General features: G+C 30.0%; 2 protein-coding genes, 1 long non-coding RNA gene and 1 pseudogene across 4 annotated transcripts; all 4 read left to right on the top strand.

The window, feature by feature from the left end:
* Positions 1-250: 250 nt before the first annotated feature.
* On the top strand, positions 251-2,970 carry LOC107958850 (dynamin-related protein 5A-like; annotated as a pseudogene).
* An 8,324-nt stretch (positions 2,971-11,294) lies between these two features.
* Positions 11,295-14,694, top strand: LOC107905540 (triacylglycerol lipase OBL1). 2 transcript variants are annotated; one of them, XM_041081582.1, is made up of 4 exons: positions 11,295-11,631; positions 13,179-13,372; positions 13,461-14,110; positions 14,290-14,694. In XM_041081582.1, exons 1-3 carry the CDS (start codon positions 11,325-11,327, stop codon positions 13,527-13,529), a joined length of 570 nt encoding a protein of 189 aa, XP_040937516.1. In that variant the 5' UTR covers positions 11,295-11,324; the 3' UTR covers positions 13,530-14,110; positions 14,290-14,694. The 2 variants fall into 2 exon arrangements, with proteins under 2 accessions (XP_040937516.1, XP_016687698.2); XM_016832209.2 differs by having other exon boundaries at positions 13,461-14,219; positions 14,290-14,676.
* Positions 13,776-14,603, top strand: LOC121203378 (triacylglycerol lipase OBL1-like). Its single transcript, XM_041082058.1, has 2 exons — positions 13,776-14,219; positions 14,454-14,603. The coding sequence occupies exons 1-2, from the start codon at positions 13,776-13,778 to the stop codon at positions 14,601-14,603; spliced, it is 594 nt and encodes a 197-aa protein (XP_040937992.1).
* Positions 14,695-18,127: 3,433 nt separating the features above from the next.
* On the top strand, positions 18,128-19,060 carry LOC107897867 (uncharacterized). The gene is made up of 2 exons (XR_001684292.2): positions 18,128-18,508; positions 18,800-19,060. It is a non-coding gene; the product is annotated as an uncharacterized lncRNA (long non-coding RNA).
* Positions 19,061-23,573: the final 4,513 nt, after the last annotated feature.

Genomic DNA, 23,573 nt, shown 5'->3' with positions numbered 1-23,573 from the left:
TAGTTATTACTAACAATACCTACTTATAGTTAAAATGAGAAAAAATTGTGTTTAAGCAATGTCTTTTTTGATTTTATAATAACAATAGTGTGGATTGGAAAAGCTATGGCTATATATTATCATTTCTAAATCTTTATTTTTTATTTCAATCCAAAATAATGAGATCAATGTCATTTAAAAAAAACATTATGAATCAATATTTAAGAAGTTATATATATTTATGAATTTTATACAAGGAAGGGAGAGAGCGATGGATATTTGGGAGGTAAGGCTGTAAATGAAGAAATGGACAGAAACTAACACCATGTTTGGTTGGGTGTATTGGCTATGCCAATACACCCCTAATCGGTGGGCCCCACTTAAGCTCCCTTTATTCCGTTGTTTGGTTCATGGTAATGCTATTACGGGTGTAATCCATTACTGCCCTAATCGGTGAAATCCACCGATTTCTAATCCGCCCCTTCTGCTCAGTTTAGGTGCTGCTTCACTTTACCCTCCCTGTTTTACCCTCTGCCTCTTCTGTTCCCCTTTGCCGTCAGGAAGGAGATTCAAGATGAGATAGATAGAGAAACTGGCCGAACCAAGCAAATCTCCAGTGCTCCAATTCATCTTAGGCGCTATCATGTTTTGATTCATGTTTCCTTTGACTTAGATATTGGAAGGCAAATCTTATCGGCTGAAATTCCCTTGGGTTGGTGTCGTGAATCGCTCACAAGCAGATATTAACAAGAATGTTGATATGATTGCTGCTCGACGTAGAGAGCATGAGTATTTTTCTACTACGCCTGAATATAGGCATCTTGCTCATAGAATGGGTTCTGAGCATCTTGCTAAGATGCTTTCAAAGGTAATCTATAGGGCGTTTATTTCTTTTTTCCTTTTTTTTGTACTTTTTATCCTATACTTTCTTGTAAAGGACAAGATGATACTGGGTTTAGTGCTATCTTTTCTTAAGTTGTATTAACTTTGTCATACTGGTTAATGTCTCAGCATTTGGAAACTGTTATCAAGTCTAGAATCCCTGGCATTCAGTCCCTTATTAATAAAACAATTGCTGAACTTGAAATCGAATCGAGTCGCCTTGGAAATCCTATTGCAGCTGATGCGGGTGTAAGTGTGCTCTTGTGTGTGGATTTTGGAATTCTTTGGCTATTCCACTTGCAGTTGATTATTAGTTATAAGCTCTTTAGGAATTACTGATGATTGAGATGCTTATACAGGGGAAGTTGTACACAATTATGGAGATTTGCCGTCTTTTTTATCAAAATTTCAGAGAACATTTGGATGGGGTGTATGTATCACGTCTTGTTTTACCTTCCTTAATACACCTGTCTTTAACATCATTCAATTTTGCTAATTTTGTTAGAGATTTTGTCTTGACTTTCAATGTTGTTCACAGGCGTACTGGTGGTGATAAGGTTTACAATATTTTCGACAACCAACTTCCTGCTGCTTTGAAAATGTTGCAATTTGACAGGCAACTATCAATGAAGAATATTAGGAAGCTCATTACTGAAGCTGATGGAAGCTGATGGCTATCAACCACATTTAATAGCTCCTGAACAAGGATACCGTCGTTTGATTGAATCTACTTTAATTACTATCAGAAGTCCAGCTGAGGCTGCTGTTGATGCGGTATGAAAGTAAATTTTAGAAAAAATGCTATATCTGTTATATTCAATTTGGCATGCCAAGATCATTTGGTTTTCTTTTTCTTTCAGCATCAGTTCAGTTGTGATTCTTAAAAAAAAAACTTCTTTCAAGTATCAAGATTCTTGCTATCCTCTACTATTTAGTTGTCTTACATAAAAAATGTTGATAATTTTTAACTGCTATTAAGGTCTCGGTTTACTAGGGATCATGTTGGTCATAGACTGATGCTTCAAATTGGATTGATTTCATTTGTTACATTTTTCAGACTCATTCCATTCTGAAGGATCTGGTTCACAAGGCTATGAGTGAAACTCCGGTATGTTCCCATCTTTGCTTATATTGTTCATGTACCAAAGAAATTTTGCCTGCTATTTTTCTATCTTTTGACATTGAGTTTAGTATTCTTCAAGGTTTATAAGAGTCAACATGGTTTGGTTTTCAGGAGTTAAAGTAATATCCTGCACTCAAAGTAGAGGTGGGAAATGCTGCAATCGAGTCTCTTGAAAGAATGAGGGTTCAGAGCAAAAAAGCAACACTTCAACTGGTTGATATGGAATGTTGTTACCTTACAGTTGAGTTCTTCCGAAAGCTTCCTCAAGATGTGGATAAGGGTGGCAGTGCTACGCAATCAATATTTGACCGATACAATGACTCCTACCTGAGGAGAATTGGTAGGTTCATATACACAAAAAGTTGAGGATGGATCTCAATTGTTTGAAACTTAATCGAAGGATATTATTATTCAATGTATTTTATTTCTGATAATGGGTTTCTAACAATGTGTGAGCAGGAAGTACAGTTTTGTCTTACGTAAATATGGTCTGCGCTACTTTGCGCCACTCGATTCGAAAGTCTATTGTTTATTGTCAAGTCCGTGAAGCTAAAAGAAGCCTGCTTGACTTTTTCTACACGGAATTGGGTAAACTGGAGGTGAGAAATGTCCTCTCTTAACCAACTTACCGTCTGTTACTTATTTTGGTGAAACAGATGATCAGTGAATGATTTCTGGGAAATTTCTTTTGTAGCAAAAACGATTATCGGCATTACTGAATAAGGATCCAGCAATCATGGAACGCTGATCCGCTCTTGCGAAGAGACTGGAATTATATAGGAGTGCATAAGCTGAAATCGATACGGTCACTTAGTCGAAGTAAGAGTGGGTAAATTTAGATCCATGGGGCATGGTATTGGGATCTGTTTTGTTGTATTTTCGTTAAAGAAATATATTTTTTACCATATTTTAGAATGCAAACATCATTTGTTGTGTATTCTGAGTTTCTTTAAAGCTGTATAATATGCAAATGTTTTGCCACTTTATCGCTTATGTGATTTTGGAACACATTTTGGAAATAACTTGAGTTTGACCCAAATACCTCTCGATTTTTTCTTTTTTCTTTTTGCAATTTATTAATTTAAGCATTTTTGAGATAAATTTTAAAATTACTAGATAAATTCTCTTCCCATGCTTCAGAAAATTAGTCATATTTTGACTAAGATATTTATATTGGAATATAATGATTTGATTCTAAATTGGTCATATTTTGAATAAGATATATAAATATATAGTAATTTGACTCAAGAAAATTAACTTGGAAGGTTTTTCGATATAATGTTCAGAATCACTCAACTTCTAAATACAATAATACAAACATGCAATAAATTAATACATGATATAAAAATAATATCAAAAATAATATGAAAAATAATATATTTTAATTATAATATATTTAATAATAATTATGTTAATTTATATTTTATAGTATCATATATTATTATTTGAGTAAATTCATATAAGAATATTAATTATTAAGAATTTTATTAAATTATATATTTTAATTATAATATATTTAATAATAATTATGTTAATTTATATTTATAGTATCATATATTATGATTTCAGTAAATTCATATAAGAATATTATTTATTAAGAATTTTATTAAATTATATATTTTAATTATAATATATTTAATAATAATTATGTTAATTTATATTTATAGTATCATATATTATGATTTCAGTAAATTCATATAAGAATATTATTTATTAAGAATTTTATTAAATTATATATTTTAATTATAATATATTTAATAATAATTATGTTTAAATATGATTAAATTATTTATTATTGATATTAATAATCTTATTAAAATTTAAATAACAATAACAATAATCATTTACCAAAACAAATTTATGCTAAGGGTATTCTAGTCATTTTAGTTTTTTCCATTATGCTATTACACCTCTATTCCATTCAACCAAACACAAGAATACTATTACGCCTCTATTCCATTACATTCAACCAAACAATTGATTTGCTATTACACCTTTAATCCATTACACTTCTATTCCATTACGCCTTTATTCCATTACGCCTCTATTCCAATACAGCGAACCAAACGTGCTGTAAGTTTCCGCATCTTATAATGGATGAAGACAATAGAAAGGTTGATTGGGTTGGATAGTTTCCAAACATAATATTATTTGGATTCAATTTATTAGTGAAATAGGACATTAGTTTAAGCACACACTGAAACATATTTAGGAGTGAGTGAGATTTTAAGTCATTCCAGACATTAAATTAAAAAGATATGAATTATTAGCAATGTTGTGGATTTAAAAGGATTAAATATGCTAAGATGTCTGTACACTTTTTTTTTAATTTAAAATTTATTTTTACTTTTGTTTGAATATATATATATATTTATATTTATTTAAAAATCTTGTTTTCTTCATTTAATTTTGTCTTTAAAGTCAATTGTGCAACAATTAAAAAATGGTAAAATAATTTCTTTAGCCATCAACGTTTATAATTTTTGTTAATTTGATCCTTTTTCTTATAGAGATCTATGTATTCTTTTAAAATTTAAAATTTAATTCCCATACTTTAATCTTGAGACATTGGGTCCTTATACTTTTTTAAATTAAAAATCTTAATCCCTCCGTTTAGTGTTACCATTAAAGTTATTTAGTAACAATTAAAAGTGGTAAAAATAACATTTTTAGCCCTCAGTGTTTATATATATATATATTAATTTGATCTTTATTCTTTAAAACTACATAAAAAATTGTTTAACTATGCTAGAGATCCTTCTTCTCTTTTGAAATTTAAATTAGTCCCTATACTTTAATTTTGAGACATTGAATCCCTGTACTTTTTTATTCAAAAATCTTGGTCCTTTTGCTACATTAAGTGTTGTGTTCAAAATGCATTATATAAAAATTCTTTTAATATATTGTATTTTGAACTAATAATTATATTAAATTTATTTTGAACCAAATTTATATCATTATTTAAAAATTAATTTATACTAATATTAAATAAAAAAATATAACAAAATTTACATAAAAATATTTTAGATATATAATTAATCTAATCTAACATTAAAAAAAACTGTTCAAATTTGATTTAATATGGACCAAATAAATAGCTCAAGGTTTAGAGAGATCTCATAAACACTCATGGAGCAAATAACACATTTTGGAATTTTTTTTTTTATATTTTTCATCTTTTTTTAAAGTTATTCAAAATGTATTTAAAAATTATTTTTATTCTTAAATTTTAAAGAGTTTTTAATTTTCACAAAATTTATAAATTTTTATATTTTTTTATTGAAAGCATGAAAGAACTTATAATTTTTAAAACAATTTTTTTTTTTGGTATTGTTTTTGTACTTTTAAATAGTAATGACAAAATTGATAGATAAAATTGATAAAAAATTATAAATGTTAAGGGCTAGAAAATTTATTTTAACCTTTTTTATCAGCCACACCAACAAATCTAATGGAAAAATTGATGGAGGAACCAATATTTTAAATTAGAAAATTATAAAGACTCAATGTCTCAAAAAAATAAAAATATAAAATAAATTTAAATTTTAAAAATATATAGGGGTCTTTGGTAGATTTAAGCCATTTAAAAACCAGTTCTATCACTCCAACCTAAAGGCCCCCACAAATTGTATTATAGCAGGCCTTGAAAGTAACCTTGGACCCTGGGTTGTGCTAATTAGTACTATTTACACGCTTAATATAAAGTTGGCCAAGTAAAAATATGGATTTAATCCTATTATACTCTTCAGTATTGAAATTCATAATTGGGATTCGTAATTATTTTTCACCAGTGTTATTTTTAAAATTTAAATTTATATGTTTGTTTGAAAGTATAATTTATCTTACCATTACACTTAATACTTAATATCGAAATTTTAATATAATTTCTAACTTGCATTTATACTATACCAAAATTTAATTTTTCATGGAAAGAAGAGGAATTAATTTTAATAAATTTTGATAGTACATAGACTCAACTAGAATATTTCAAATAGTACAATTTATTACCATATAGAAAGAAAATGTTGATCTTCCACTATTTTCATTTGAAAAATATTAATTATGTAATATAAATCAAATCCATCTAGAATTATGATAATTTTCATATCTAGGGCTTGATTTGGTTCTAATTATACTAATTTTATTTAATAATATTATTACAGGTTTTGGTCATATCTGCTCTTTCTGACACAATGTCTAGAATTTCTCATAGTTCCTCCCCAACCCATAAATAGGAGGATAATATGTTTCAGTGCACTCGAACCTACATCTCCTTGCGTTGACAACAATACCCATGCCAATCGAGCTAAGACTCAATTGACTTTACTCATCTTTAAATAAAGAAAAAATATAATAAAAATCTTAGTATAATATAATTGATGTTGAATTAAATAAAGACAAAATATAATCCAAATCCTATTACAATATAATTGATATCTAATAACAAAGGATTATCCCTATCCGTCTTAACAGAGTCATAGGCCACACTATTGCCAAACCCAACGTGTATAGAAAAAAGAAAAAGAAATTTAGGCTTAGTTTAGATGAGTAGTGTGTTTACCTCTGGGAAGGTTAAAAGCAATGGTGACACTGATATTAGTTATTGTAGAGCTGAGATTGGATACAGTAGCAGTGAGATTAGAAACAGCGGTAATGTGTGTTTAGATTCAAACGCAACTATAACAGTGAGGTGAGAATAGAAAGTGACTATTAAAGACATCAAATTAGAAACTATATATGATAGGAGTTTTTTTAAAATTATTTTACTTTTATAAAATTATTAAATATATTAAAATGTATGTTCCGATATTTTATTATAAATAATTTAATTAATTATATAATAATTTAAATTATTTATTAGATAAAATGATAATTATTTTTAATTTTGTTTTATATAATAAATACAAATTGTATTGTTAATAATATGTATTAATTTATTATATAATAAATATTTTTTTTAAATTAAGAATTAAGAAAAGAACGTGAAGCCGCAACCAAAAACAAAGAATGTGAAGGAAAAAACAATAAAAAATGAAAAGAATGGCAAAGAAGACAAAACAGGATATAAATGTAAAATGATCTATTATTTGATGTTGAAACTTTTAGCTGGAGCAAAGAGCACCGGTAGAAAAAAAAAAAAGTCTCCAGTGCGATAAAACTTATTATTGCTGATAAATTTGGATGAGCGATTGAGTGCGTTGTGTTTAATTTAATTTTTATTACAGTACAATATTTAATTTCACTATCACTACTATTTTTATACTAATTATAAATAAACACACTACTTATCTAAATTTACCCTACACTCAACCGTTACAATCCAAATAAATTGTTGTGAGGAAAAATACTTCAAACGTGCCGCACAGACGCTAAAGGAACATTCAAATGGACACTTATTTGAAAGTTGAAATACAAATGTAAATATCCACAAATAGATTTAAACTTTTTTATTTTATTTTTTTTATGTCTATATGTAAGGTGAAAACTTCTTAATTTGACTGCTCCATATCAATTTACTCATTACATGTTCAACTTGAAACAACCAACCCTTTGGCTTTTATTACTAATTTGTTATGGTATTATTATTAATTTGGATAAACTTCAAAATTATATGTTAAACTATGGTGAAATATGTGATGTTATATATAAATTATGATTTTGTGTAATAATACATATTAAATTTTGATTATGATTTTAATGTATACAATAAACATTAATTTTGATTCAATTGTACATATTAAAATAAATACATCACTTTATTTTAATTTTAGATAAATATACTTATTTACATATGCGATATCTAAACGTAAAATGGTACTATAGTGATAATTGTGTCAATGATTTGTAAAAACTTAATTAAATCAAAATTTTAGGTATAAATTACAAAAGATCATAGTTGAAAAATAATTACTCTGTCGATATGACAATTCAACTTTACTTAACGTTTGTTGTAACAACAGTTAGAAAAAAATAGACAATGTAAAAATAAGAGCAGAAAAGAATCGACACAACCAATCTTTGTTAATGCAGTTTAGACACAAGTACTAAGTCTGCAGAGTCTTGTCCAGTGAGTGATTTTATTCTACAATCAGTCAAAATCACCTATTAGCTTAAGTCCAATCTACCATTACACAAAAAAGTAATTACAACCCCAATATCGACCCAAATTGCCACAAATCACTCACCCAAATACCTCACAATACAATTAGTAAACTCTCTAAAGAATATATAAAGAGTCACAAAATAACCACAAGAACACAACAAAACTGTCGACAAAGACACTTCAAAACTACTTTTGACGTGCGACACAAAATAACCTATTCAAGTGGTCAATCAACAATGTTTTGATAGGCTTTAAACTCTTATTTAAAAGATGAAATTATTTCATTAATTATCTTGAATATTTATTTCATAAAAGTCTATATAAATCAATATTCTAGCCGCTCCAAAACTATCTTGAATAAATATGATATTTATATCTAAAAAATAACATTTTAATAATAAAATTTTCATATTTATCCAATCATCTCAATCAAATTGGTTGGAAGTGTTAACACCCTAATGGATCCATACTTTAAGTTTAGTTAAATATGCCACGTTCAAGTGGACAATATAAATGAAACTTGTTCAAGGCCGAAATTGATGGTCTAAATAGGGAAATAATTTCATTATAACATGATATATTTATAACATTGTACATTTAAATTAATCAAATTTAATTTGTAATTTTAAGATTTATTCTGTGAAATAGCATTTAAAAGGAATGAAAGTATTTTACCATCAAATTAATGATTTATTTGACTTTTATCATATTTTTAATTACTAATAAATAATTAACCAACCTCATGAATTTTTATGATGTACTCTAATAATAGAATTAATTAACTCCATAACTGTTTGGTATAACCTTAAGATGCCGGGTGAATTACTCATATATATTAATTTTTAATTAAAATTATTGGATTAGGTCGATTTCTTTTTTAAATTTGTCGGAATAGGTTGATTTTGGAGAGTGTGTGTGAAAATGCATTCAGCTGGACAAAATTCTGAGTCCCAAACTCTTCAATTTTAACCCCCCAAAATTGCCCCTCACCATGGAATTGGTCAAATATTTCGAGATTCTCGGGATAATATTTTCAAAAATATGCACGTTTTTTAGCATATTTACTTGTTCTTCTAGGGGTGAGAAAAACTCGATTTGATTCGAAAATATCGAAAAATAACTCCAATAAGTAATTCGAGTTTTGAGTTCGAATCGAGTTAAATTTTACAATTCGAATAATTCAAATAACAGATTGGTGTAAACACCCTTTTGATTCCTATCAATTTCGAAAATGAAAAAATTTGACTCTCTCAACAAAAATTTTGAAAAATTACACGGGTAATTTTAAAAGTTCAAAATATTTATAAAATTCTAAAATTTATAATTTTTTAACAAATATAAAAACTATAAAAAAATCCTAAAAAATATATAAAAATTTTAAAATTAAAAAACCTTAAAACAAAATCCCTAATATCAAAAACCCTAAAAACCCTAAACCGATTAGGGGAAAAATTTGGGAAAACTTGTTCAGCCAGAGGCGAATTTAAGAGGGTCAGGAGGGGCCCTGGCCCCCCTAAAATGGAAAAAAAATACTATTTAGGCCCTTTAAAAATTTTAAAATTTTAAATTAGTAAACATAAAATTACACTTTGACCCCTAAAATTATAAAAATTCGATTTAATCCTTTAAAAATTATAAAGATATAAACTATAAAAAAATAAAATTTTATTTGGCCCCCTTAAAAAATTATTCTAGTTTCACCTCTATGGTCAGCACGTCTATCTAAAAGCGTTTTCTTGCAAAATCCGTTGAAAATACATCCAATTAGATATATTTCACACTCTATTTAAAATCGAGCTATTCTGATGAATTTTAAAAAATCTAGCTTAATCCAATAATTTTGATTAAAAATCAGCATATACGGTTATTTCACCCTAGGATGCCAGACTATTGGGAATTTTAGGTCGGGATTCAGCATGTACTGGAGCATGATGAGTTAGGGCGGTATTCCTGTTATTTATTCATGTACCAAAATGAAAAGAAAAAAAACTCCATAAATGGGTACAAAATGCTGTGATGTGTTTTTCAATTTGATTTTTACATATTGATTTATTTTCGGCTCTAAATTTATATAAAAAATATTTAATCTTTCAATTTTTATTTTTTTAGTTTTTATATTGAATTGTTTGTTAAATAATCTAAAAATAGATGAAAAAATCAATATACATTAATTTTATTAAGGTGTTGTAAATGTGGATTTCCGCATTATGTCACATTAATAATTAATTAATTTTTAAATATAAAAAATTTAAAAATATGAAAAAATATAAAAATTAAGAAAAAATATTTTTAATTTTTAAAATAAATTAATTGCTGATGTGATTAGCAAAATGAATAAACGTTAAGTTTTTCATCTATTTTAGGATGATTTGATAAATTATGCAAAATCAAAGATTAAAAATAATGAAAAATTAAATAGAATGTTGGTAAAGTTGAAGCATAATTATGCCTTAAGTATTTTAGCATAAGTGATGAAAACCTGGTAGGTTCAGTTGTGAAGTTTAACTAACTCTATTGTCCGAGCACTAATACCATGTTTGGTTGGGAAATGAAATAACACCTCCCATTATTCATTAAATGGTAAATCATTCTTTTGTTTGGTTGAACGTAATACTCATTTAATGGAATAACCATCCATTATTTTCCTATTCATTATCCTCATGTAATAACTATTTTTTGGTATCACCAACTTTGAATATCAAAATAAAATTAATTTCTAAATTAGTCCTTTAAAACTTGGATTCAGTAAATATAAAAATAAAATATTTGAAATACTTTAATATAAAATATTAAATTAATGTAATATAAAATATAATTTAAAAATAAATTATTTTAATATAAAAATAATTATATTAAGAATATTATTACATTATATATTATTTTTATTAAATTATATTTAATAATAGTTATATTAAAATTTAATAACAATAATAATCATCTACTTAAAAAAAAATTACTAAGATTAATTTGGTCATTTCAGTTTTTTTCATTATGCTATTAGATCTATTTCATTCAACTAAATATAATAATATTATTACAACTTTATTTCATTTTATTCAACTATATAATTGAATTATTGATTATGTCTCTATTTTATTACAGTGAACTAAAGGTGCTGTAAGTGTATTTGTAGGTTTAGTTGGTTTTTTTAATATATATAAAAAGGGGTTTAAACAATCAGCCCTCAGCCATAGTCCTTGAGTTTTTCTTCTTCTTTCTTGTTAGTACAGCATAATAATGGGTGAAAATTACAAGGTTTACTCATCTAGTTATATGGTATTAAAACCTGAAGAAGCGAAAGTGGTGGACCTCATTTCAGTCTTGGTTTCAAGTAACTTGGAGAAGAGGGAGTTTGTGGAGAGTTCAGGTAACAGAGATGTAAGTTTCAGGCGGAGATGGATGATATTCATCTCGGTTGTGTTGCAGAAGTTGCTCATCTTCATTTCCAGGCCAATGGCATGGATGGGAGCATTGATCGAGATGTGGCTCAACTTTCTCTCTAACAATCCCACCCTTTTTGTTTTCATCATCAATGTCCTTAAAGGTATGTATACATACACATATAGCTGTAGTTGATGTATGATGTTCTCTTTAAAGCAACTATATATCAGTGTTCCTCCGATCTGATTTTTGACTTCTTGATGATCATTTTACTCCCAAAGAATAATAAATAAATAAATAAAATGATTAACCTGTATTGATTATTATTTTTTGAATAGCAACTTGAGCCATTTAATATGTAAGTACCAAACTAAATTAGAGACACATGTAACAAAAAAATTAAATTAAATTAAACACAAGAATCTAGAGCATCCCTGCTTCCTAGGTACATTTAATATATTCGTTTAGGGATAATATAATTATTGGTCCCTGAATTTAGTAATTAAGTCTATTTTAATATCTATACTTTTTTTATATATATTTGAAAGATATAAAAGTTTAATGATGTAGTAATGATTATGTTACATCATAATTTGAAAAATTAAAAAAAAAATTCTATAAAGTTTCAAGTGATGATATGGTACAATTTTAGAGCGTCAAATACAATGCTATAGTAATCGGACTAGTGGTTGAACCAGTTAAACTACTAGTTCCTCATTCAATTGATTTGTTCAGTTCAATTGCTAAACTAACAATAATTAAATAAATAATTAAAAATTTTTATTAAACTGCATCAACTTGTTCAACTATTGTCTTTTGTCATAATTTTTTATTTGTATCGATTTTGAGCAATTTTTTTATTTAATCGGTTCAATCTCTTTGTTTGGATTAGTATACCAATTGGTTCTCAGGTAATCAGTCGGATCGACCAATTTAGACATATTTTAAGAATATTGATTACATCATTAAATTTTGACAAAAATTAAAATAAAAGACTAAAATAAATCTAATTACTAAATTTAGATATCAAAATAAAAAAATACAAATACTAAAATCTAACCTATTGAAGTTTATGCATTCATTTATGATTATGACTCCTTCAAGTAATAGCACTTTTTTATCTTGAATTTTTTAAATATTTTGTGGGCTTATGACCGGGTTTGACTCTAAATGTGTGGGTGCTAATACTTAAAATCTTAACCTCATTGCTTTAGTGGGATGGTTGGATTTTAAACTATGTTTATATTAAATAATAAATTATTATTAAAATTATTACCTAAGATTTCAATCATCACATGCATCTAAGCTCTGAACAGGGTTAAAGAAAGAAAGAAAGAAATTCTAATTAACTGGGAATTTTTTCAGTTGACTAGTAGAGAATTAGTGCTGCAGTCGACTGAATAAATTTTATGTTATCCAAAGACAAAAAGTATGGTGCGTTTACACTGAAAAGTGAAACGTACGTGAGTTTTGCGGGAGCCTTATTTACCCATCCTCTTTAACTCTTTGTTATATATATGCACATGCATTTCATCATATGATATAATTACTTGTTTCTGTGAGGCTTGCATAAAAATTATACATTGCCTTGCTACTTAGTGTGACGAGTATCAGGTAATAATAATAATAAGTCATTGTAAAATCATTTTTAGGGTTTATGATATCGCATTGGAAAGTAAAAATTAGTGAAAACGTAATGTTTTGGTACAGGGACTTTGATACCGGATAGAGATTCAGCAGCATTCATCTCTTGCGTTGGACATATAGATAAAAGAAAGGAGCTAGATAGGAACATCAAACCTAGAGACGAATGCAAGTATTATTCCGCACTGTCTATGATGGCTTCCAAAGTAGCATATGAGAACAAAGCCTACATTGAAACTATTGTCAAGGATCATTGGAAGGTACAAATTATCTAATTTGAATCAACATCTCCGTTCCCTACACTTTTGCTGAATATATATAATTACTTAATTTTCAATCTTTTGGCAGATGGAGTACTTGGGATTTTATAAATGCTGGAATGGTAACTTCAAGATATCAATCTTCATCAACCCTTAAAAAACATGTTAATCATGCTTAGACATCGAATGAACTGATGATTTAATGTGATTTTTTTTTTGTTTGGCAGATTTCCAAGGAAAAGCCACAACTGAACTCTTTTTTCTTCGCGATAAAAGCGATGACCACGATACTGTTGTTGTTACCTTTAGGGGAACAGAGCCATTTGATGCTGATGCATGGTGTACAGACATCGATCTCTCTTATCACAAGGTTCCCAACATTGGACATGTCCATCGCGGTTTCATGAAAGCCCTAGGGATGCAAAAGGATGGTGACGGATGGCCAGTTGAATGCAAAAAGGACGAAACCAGGAAACAACCCTTGGCTTACTATCACATAAGAGACAAGTTAAAGGCACTATTGAGCGAAAGTGAGAAAACAAAATATATAATGACAGGCCACAGTTTGGGTGGGGCGTTAGCAATTCTATTTCCTGCAATTTTGTTATACCATGATGAGAAATTGTTGTTGAAGAGATTGGAAGGGGTTTACACGTATCGTCAACCCAGGGTTGGAGATGAGGAATTTTGCAAGTTCATGGAGAACAAGCTGGAAGAGCACAAAATTCCATATTTCAGGTTTGTTTACTGTAACGATATGGTCCCAAGGCTGCCTTACGATGACAAAGAGCATTGGTACAAGCACTTTGGCACCTGTCTCTATTATAACAGACACTATGATGGAAAGGTAACCACAATGTTTAATTTTTGAGGTTACAACAATTGTTTTCTTATCCAAAACTACTTGATTATTGCAGTTTGTTCATGTATTACCAAACAAGAACTATTTCTCGGTACTACACGCAGTGCCGATGAGGATAAACTGTCTTTGAGTTGATAAGAAGCTTCACAATACGCAGTGCCGATGAGGATAAACTCTGTCTTTGAGTTGATAAGAAGCTTCACAATACATTATTCAAAGGGACCAGGTTACAAAGAAGGGTGGTTCTTAAGGGTTTCTAGAATGATTGGATTGGTGATCCCAGGAATTTCAGCTCATTCACCTCAAGATTATGTTAACTCTACTCGTCTTGGGTCATCCGAAATTTTTCTTCCACCTGAAGACATGTAGACTTATAAATTTCTTCTTTTTTTTTTTTTTCCAACGTATTATTTCTCTTTTAATGCTAGTTTAAACATTAATTGTGGAGCATGGTTGTCATTCTGAAATTTTAGACCATAAAAATCTCATGGTCAAACTAGTGGAACTTAATCGTTTTTAATCATGTGACATATATTGTCTACTAAACCTCATCACTGCCTTTGTTTCTGATCCCATTTTCACAATGTTGGTTTATTTTAATCCCATTTTGACAACCCTACTAATTGTCTGAACATAACATTGTATGAATCCAACACTTCGACAAAGAAAGAATGTAATAAGAGATGGAAACCAAACTTAAGTATACAAATATATGTCAACTATCGAAGGGCATGTTCTTCCCTTCCCCCCCCCCCACACACACACACACTCCCAGAAGAAAAGTGTTATGAACTCCCTAACTATCTTTACCCTTACCCTTTCCTTGGCCAACCATCAAAGTGATTCAAACAAAACACAACATAAAGAAGATAGAAGGGAAGTAGAATACTCACCTAAAGGAAACTCTACAAACAAGCCAACAAACTTCTAAGAAGAAACAAAGAAAAGAAAGCAACTTCAAGAATAAATTTGTAGGAGAGATTTCTAAAATTGTTGGAGAATGGATGGAGAAGTGCCCTTATTAATAAAAGAAGTTTAAGTCTTCTTCATTATGCCACTAGTGCAAGACCTGCATACATTAATTTCACTAATTGCAGCAATGACAACCAACCACAAGTCTCCACATAGCCCATATTTCATTAGTAACTTTTAACTATTCACTTGACTTGTTTGTGGTAAATAGAATGAATATCTTTTTACTTATTTTGAAGAGATCTTAGTTTTTACAAGATTTTTTTATTAATTCTTCTAATATCAAATTTAAACTTGTACAAATTATTAGTTGTTCTATGTCTAATTTTTAACATATATATTAAATAAATCTTTTTCTTATTTAATTACACTAATAACCAAATGTAACATAAAAAAATATTTTGTACAATATTGAATTTTTTTTTGTAATTATCGATTTCGCATGTAGATAATAAATTAATTGTAATTATGGATATGCTTAATGGAGAGCAAGTCCCCAACATAGTCTAGATCAGCAATTAAGTCTTTACTTCAATTACTAAGCATGTTATATTAAGTAAGTTTAAATGTATTACATTGTTATTCCTGAATTATTTTAGTATTTCTATGTCGTGCAAAATTTTAGATTTTATTTCTTTTAATTTAATATCGAGAGTGAGGATAGTGTAGTGCAGTTTAAATTTGTATTAAATAATTTTTTAATAAATCTGTATAAAAATTAAAATTAATTTCTTTTTGTAGATTAAAAAATACGCCTATTAACTAGGAATGAATAGAAACAGTGATCCCTTCATATAGAGAATTATGAGTGTCGAAATCATTTTTATTTTTGATTTTTGAAAAAACGGATGATCGACTTTTTAAAACAAATTGTGGAGTCGCCATCAATTTTTTTTGTTTAGGTGGGATTAGATCACCTAATAAAATATTTTATTCCATTTAAATCAATTTTGGCCTACGTAAATTTGAGAAAACAGGTTTGGGAGCCGGATACGTATGAGGAAGGATTAGCACCCTCAGTACGCCCAAAATTAGTACCAAATTGATTAAGTACTGTCCTTATGTCTATGTTTTAAAGCTATTTTTGAAATATGGTTCCTTTGGAAGCATTTGAATGGCTCAAGTTGGTTGCTAAAATTCTCTTATTTCAGAGGAATACAGCATCACATCCAACACGATAGGACACGATTTTTTATACCCTCGAAAACACGATAAATTTTGACTTCCAAAAGTTTATATGTTGAAAATTACAAAAGGATGCCCAATTATTTAGCCCAACGAAAAACTGAAACCCAGCACAGTAGGGCACGATTCCTCAAATTTCTAAACATTGAACATTGCCTTGTTTTAGAATTTAGAAAATATGAGTGAAATTCTAAAGGAATATTCGATTATTTCGAACAAACGGTAAATTGCAACCCAGCACGATAGGGCACGATTCCCCGAATTTCTAAACATCGAACATTGTCTTCGTTTTAAGGAATTTTCAAAGTACGGATGAAATTTCAAAGGAATATTTAATTATTTGGGCAAACAGAAAATCGAAACCCAGCACGGTTGGGCACGATTCCTCGAGTTCCCAAACATAAACTATTACTTTTGTTTTAGTGAATCTTCAAATAAACAATTGTAGAACTAGCTCAAAACGTATTAATTTTACTTGAAATGAGATGGAATAATTAATTTTTTTTAAAAAGTTGAAAATTATAATGCAACATTTGTAGACTAAAGGAAAAAATAAAAAAAACATGGGGTAACATGCACTCATAAAATACAATGCCAATTAACCAACTAGTAATTAACAAATTAACAAAACCAATAATTAAGTATAACTAATCTAAGACAAATGTAATCGAACTTCTAAGCATGGATGGAGAACAACAATACGACAAATATACATGAAATAATACAAAAACGACTAACCCATGAGATACCAAACAACGTAAAATTAATATGATACAAAACAACTTCTAAAGAATGATGCATTGATGAGCAAATAACACGTGTTAGGACTTGAAATAATCTATAAGAAAAATAAGGAACACGTATATAAATTTTTTTTAAATTGATGTTGCAAAAAGAAAACATTTAAATCAAATAATATGCCAAATATTAAAAAATATATATATTTACAAAAAGATTGACAATATACACAATGGAGGAGAATTTAAATGATACACAAAATATAAAAGGATAGTAAAAATACATGATAAAATATGATCTTAGAAAATAATTATGCACACAATAGATTTAAAAAACATATGTATATATAAACGAATTTAGAAGCAATTAAATGTAAAAAAAAAAAGCTTGGGAATAAAAATGCGTATAAGATTAAATTAATTTTGCTATAAATTATATATATGCCATTATACATAAAAGCATTTAAATGAGATACTATAAAGTATTAGAATAATATAATATAAAGAAGCATCTTGAAATAATAATATTATAAACACGAAAAATGCAGTTTCTAAAATAGCTTCCTATATACATAAAAGTATTAAGTAAATTTTAAATAGAAAACTCCACCAAAATAATATATGTACGTACGAATATACAAAAATATTTAAATGAGATATTAAAAATAATAATAACTTTAAAACAAAACACAATTATCCAAGTAGTTTAAAATATCAAATTATCAAACCAAAATTTAAAAAAAATGAATGTGAAACGAATTTTAAAAATAATGAAAAGAACTTAATTGAAATAAAATTAAAATAAAAGGGAAAATTTATAAATTCTTGAAATTAAATTGAGGACAAATGCGCCACGCGTGCAAATGTACGAGGACCAAATTTGGAAATATTCCAAATCTTAAAACATTGTGCTCAGGCGTGGTCTAAATCGCAACAACACATAAATTTTAGGGAAAATTTAAAACAAATAAAATAGAAATAAAAGTTAATTGGAAACCAGCGCAAAGGGAGGGATTTGCCATACAATTAACCCTCAAGGACCAAATGGTGCAATTTCAAAGCCATTAATATTGGCTCAAAACGTTGTCACTTTATGTCCTTTAAAAAGTAAAAAAAAAATAACCCTAATGAAGCAAAGCCACCATTTCTTTCCCTTTTCTAAAAAATAGAGTAAAAAAAAATCTAAAAGCCATTACCCCATTCGGCTAACCCCAAAACTTTGAGCAAATCAATCGCCACCACTGTAATAGGTGGTTACCGACTTGCGCGCACCACACTTAGAACCTTGGTTCAAAGGTTACCAATCTCAGCCCTTGAAATCTCATCTTGACCTTTGATTTCGACAAAGGAGATGAAGATTCCGATGGCCTATTCGCGAAGGTAAGCACTCCCCTTCCCTTTTTTGTTTTTAAATGCAAATAAATAAAAGAAAATGCACATAAAAAAATGAAAGAAGCAGATAAAAAACGCAAAAGATCCCGAGACTCAAAACAGAAATCACCTTTTAAATTGCTTTTGAATTTTTCTTTTCAATATGCTTCTCTCAGTGTGCGTAACCTCTTACAGATGATTCTTTTTTGGGCCTTATAGCCGAAGAAAAAAAAATAAAAGAAAAATACAATATTCTTTTTGTTTTCGTTTCACTGTGCATTTGTCTTCTTTGGTTTGCAGGTACGGAGGTACGGGGCCAGCTGTGGGGGTACGTGGCACTCAGCATGGGGCGTACGGAGCTCGGTGGCTGCTGAAGCGCTGGAGCGTATGGAGGCATGGTGGCCTAGCTGCAGCGTGAGGGGGAGAAACCCTAGGTTTCTAATGTTTTAATTTTTTTGGGCCTGCTGGGCCGTATAGTCTTGGGCTAGGGTTAGTATTAATTTTGGGTTTTGGGTTATGTAGTTTGGACTTTGATGGACTATTAATTTGTTTTTATTTTTATGGATTTTTGGTTTAATATTTGGTTTTATTCTGGTTGTTGGGCCCTGGGCAGATTTGGGCCTATACAATAAGCATATTCTTCAAGTAGCCGTATAACATACTATGGTGGATTTGAGAAAAGAACTACTTGGTTTAGCTTTCCTATTGCCGCATTTGCTAAACAATCAATTACCTTATTACTTCCTCGCAAGGCATGCTTAAATTTCACCTTTCAATATGTGAAAATAAAATAAAATAAAGAACACATAGATTTTACGTGGAAACTCTTTCGGGAAAAAAATCACGGGCAGAGGAGACGAAAATTCACTATGTTGATTTCGAATAATTGCAAGAGGAATAGACTATGTCTATTTTTAGGCTTGTAAAGCCATATTTTAGTAAGTTGAAACATCTTATTCTAATCAATATAAAATAGATGGAGTTTAATAAGGTTTAAAAAATCTTATTCTAAAATAAAATAAAAGAAGTGCAGTTCTACATAGAATTTTACTTTTATTTTATTTTACCACTGTATTTTTTTTTAAATAAAGATTCGAGTCATTTAATTCTAATAATCTCCACCTTGACAGGAATTCTCAATGAACAAGTTTTTCATCGCGAACTCTCAACGAACAAGTTCTCCACTTTTTCATAAAACCCCTTAAGGGTTTAACTTCAACAATGAACACTAACCAAGTCTAAGTAATGCTCAAACTTGGTTATAGGAAGTGACTTAGTCATCATATCTATAGGATTTTCATGAGTACTAATTTTGCTCACAACACCATGAGCAATAATATCACGAACAAAATGATACCGAACATCAAAGTGTTTTGTTCTCTCATGAAACATTTGATCTTTTGTAAGGAAGATTGCACTTTGACTTTCACAAAATACTGTACTGATTTGAAGGTCTTCATTGAGTTCACTAAAGAGTCCCTTCAACCAAATAGCTTCTTTACAAGCCTCAGTAATCGCCATGTACCCAGCTTCAGTGGTAGACAAAGCGACTGTAGTTTGCAAAGTGGCTTTCCAACTGATTGCACAACCTCCGATTGTAAAGACATAACCTGTGAGAGATCTTATTCTATCAAAGTTTCCAGTAAAATTACTATCAACATACCCAATGACTCCATCTCTAGTTCTTCCAAACTGTAAGCAGACATCAGTAGTACCTCGTAAATATTTTAAAATCCATTGAACTATTTTCCAGTGTTCTTTACTGGGATTCGCCATGTATCTGCTAACTGCATTGACTGCATATAATAAATCTGGACATGGACAAACCATAGCATACATGAGGGATCCCACTGCACTAGAGTATGAAACATGTGACATGTACTCAATCTCATCATCTGATTGTGGATACAAAGCCGATGAAAGTCTGAAATGGGCTGTTAAAGGAGTACTAACAGGCTTAGCACTCTGCATATTGAACCTGCAAAGAATTTTCTCAATGTACCCCTTCTGACTTAGGTACAATTTACTTGCTTTTCTATCTCTGAGAATGTCCATACTAAGTATCTTCTTTGCTGGTCCCAAATCTTTTATATCAAATTCTTCACTTAGTTGGGCTTTGACCTTTCTTATCTCTCATTTATCTTTTGCTGCTATCAACATGTCATCAACATAAAGAAGTAGATACACGAAAGAACCATCACAGCTTTTTTTAAAGTAAACACAACTGTCAAAACTATATTTTTTGAAATCATGAGAAGTTATAAAGGAATCAAACCTCTTGTACCACTGTTTTGGTGACTGTTTCAAACCGTAAGGGGACTTTTTCAGCAAGCAAACATAGTCCTCTTTTTCTGAGACTGTAAAACCCTCTGGTTGTTGCATGTAAATGTCCTCCTCAAGTTCTCCATGCAAAAATGCAGTTTTTACATCTACCTGCTCAAGCTCCAAATCATGCATGGCCACAATACCAAGCAAAGCTCGAATCGAACTATGCTTCACAACTAGGGAGAACACATTTGTGAAGTTCACTCCTAGAATTTGACTGTAACCCTTTGTAACAAGCCTTGCTTTCTATATGGGTTTTTCAATTCCTAGAGTCCCCCTTTTTTTTAAACACTCATTTACAACAAACAACCTTTGTACCTTTAGGAAGTTCCACAAGATCCCATGTTCTATTTTTGTGGAGTGATTCCATCTTCTCTTGCATGGCAAACATCCACTTTTCTAAGTCTTCACAGCTAACTACCTCAGAATAATTAGATGGCTCTCGGTTTGCATCTATATCTTCAGCCATATTTAAAGCATAAGCAACTAGATCAGCCTTGGCATACTTCTTTGGAGGTTTAATTTCTCTTCTAGTTCTGTTTTTGGCAATAGAGTACTGTGGTGAAGAAACAACTCTATTCTCAATTTTTGTACTGGCTTGAAGAGTCGACTCTGTATTAATCTGATGCTCCACTTATTTTTTTATTTTCTTTATTGGAAGAGTCTTTAAGAGATAAGTTAGGTAGCATCGCAGTTTTATCAAAAACGATATCTTTACTAATCACAACTTTTCTATTTTCAGAATACCATAACTTATACCCTTTTACACCGGCTTTATAACCAAGAAAAACACATTTAATGGATTTCAGTTCCAATTTTCTATTATCAACATGAGCATACACAGGACACCTAAAGATCTTTAAGTCAGACTAATTAGCAAGATTACCAGACCATACCTCTTGTAGAGTCTTTTTCTCAATGGTAATATATAGAGATCGATTGATAAAAAAACATGCAGTAGATGCTGCTTTTGCCCAAAATGACTTTGGTAAGTTGGCACTTGACAGCATACATTGAACCTTCTCCATGATCGTTTTGTTCATTCGTTCTGCAACGTCGTTTTGCTGTGGAGTATGACGAACTGTCAAGTGTCTCACGATCCCTTCTGACTTGCACAATCTATTAAACTCATCAGAATAGAACTCTAAGTCATTGTCTGTGCGGAGGTATTTTATTTATTTTCTCGTCTATTTTTCAATCATAATTTTTCAAGATTTAAATGCAGAAAACACATCGCTTTTCTACTTCAGGAAGAACGCCCAAACTTTTCTAGAAAAAATCATCAATAAAAGTTAGCATATAATTATCTCCACCTCTCGAAGGCACTCTGGATGACCCCCATAGATCAGAATTAATATTCTCTAACGTTCTCTTCGTGTTATGGATTCCTCTGGTGAATCAAACTCTCTTTCGTTTTCCAAAAACACTGTGTTCACAGGACTTTAGTTTCTAAATTCCTTGCCCATCAAGAATTCCTCTTTTGCTCAATTCTGCCATGCTATTCTCACTCATATGCCCTAGGCGCATATGCCAAAGTTTAGTAATATCATCATCTGACAAGGAAGAGGAAACGACAGCTGCATCACCAGTAACAGTAGAACCCTGTAAAACATATAACTTGGTAGTATTTCTCTACCCTTTCATTATAACAAGAGAACCTTTGGAAATCTTTAAAATTTTACTTTTTGCTGTGTATCTGTACCCTTTTGAATCAAGAGTACTCAAAAAAATTAAATTTCTCTTCAATTTTGGAACATGACGAACGTTACTAAGTGTTCTGACAACTCCATCAAACATCTTAACTTTAATTGTTCCAACACCTGCGATTTTATATGAAGCATTATTTCCCATCAAAACAACACCTTCAGACACTGTTTCATAAGTTGTAAACCAATCCCGATTGGGACTCATGTGGAAGGTGCAGCCTGAATCAAGTATCCATTCCTCGCTCACTTTAGATTTGTTGACAGAAGCGACTAGAAGTTCACTATCGCTGTAGTCTGTGGCAGCATCAGCTTCACTGGAATTTTTTGGTTGTTTTCTCTTTTGATTCGCAGCCTCCCTTTTAATCTTGTTTTGTAGCTTATAGCACTCAGATTTAATGTGCCCTTTCTTCTTACAGAAGTTACAAGTTTTACCTCTATTTGAAGACTTCGATCTATCTTTAGATTTACTACGAGGATTCCATTCTTGTGTCCTTCCACAATCATCATCAACATTCTGATCTTGTCTCTCATGAACAATGAGACCCTCTCCCTGAGTATCGGGTTTAACCATAAGATGTTTTATCTTATCATACGAGGTCAAAGAATCATAAACCTCATCAATTGTGAGAGACTCGCGGCTATAAAATCGTGTCTATAAAGGTTGAATAAGATGGGGGCAACGAAAAAGTAGAATCAACTCTAGATCTTCCTTATCATACTGAACCTCCATGGCCTCCAAATTTAAGAGAATTTCTTTAAACACTGTTAAGTGTTCATGTACAGATGCACATTTCTCCAAACGATGAGCATAAAGACGTTGCTTCATATGCAACTTGTTTGTTAAAGTTTTCGACATACATATTTGTTCCAGCCTCTTCCATAATGCAGCGACGGTCTTCTCCTTCATCACAACTGCAAAATTTCGTTGGACAAATGCAGATGTAATTGTGTTAACGCCTTTTGATCCTTACGCTTCTTCTCTTCATCTGTTAATATCGAAATCGAAGGCATCTTATCTATCCCTAACAGGATATCCTCTAGAT

Source organism: Gossypium hirsutum, chromosome A11 (genome assembly GCF_007990345.1).
Source record: "Gossypium hirsutum isolate 1008001.06 chromosome A11, Gossypium_hirsutum_v2.1, whole genome shotgun sequence".
In the NCBI taxonomy this organism is placed as follows: Eukaryota; Viridiplantae; Streptophyta; class Magnoliopsida; order Malvales; family Malvaceae; genus Gossypium; species Gossypium hirsutum.
This window is presented reverse-complemented; position numbering and strand designations above follow the sequence as displayed.

What these genes read in the sequence shown, in the direction of transcription:
- LOC121203378 (XM_041082058.1), top strand. Translation starts at nt 13,776, where the DNA reads ATGAAAGCCCTAGGGATGCAAAAGGATGGTGACGGATGGCCAGTTGAA. An exon ending in ACAGACACTATGATGGAAAG is followed by an intron (nt 14,220 to 14,453) that starts GTAACCACAATG and finishes CATTATTCAAAG; the next exon opens with GGACCAGGTTACAAAGAAGG.
- LOC107905540 (XM_041081582.1), top strand. Translation starts at nt 11,325, where the DNA reads ATGGGTGAAAATTACAAGGTTTACTCATCTAGTTATATGGTATTAAAA. An exon ending in CATCATCAATGTCCTTAAAG is followed by an intron (nt 11,632 to 13,178) that starts GTATGTATACAT and finishes GTTTTGGTACAG; the next exon opens with GGACTTTGATACCGGATAGA. An exon ending in TTGTCAAGGATCATTGGAAG is followed by an intron (nt 13,373 to 13,460) that starts GTACAAATTATC and finishes ATCTTTTGGCAG; the next exon opens with ATGGAGTACTTGGGATTTTA.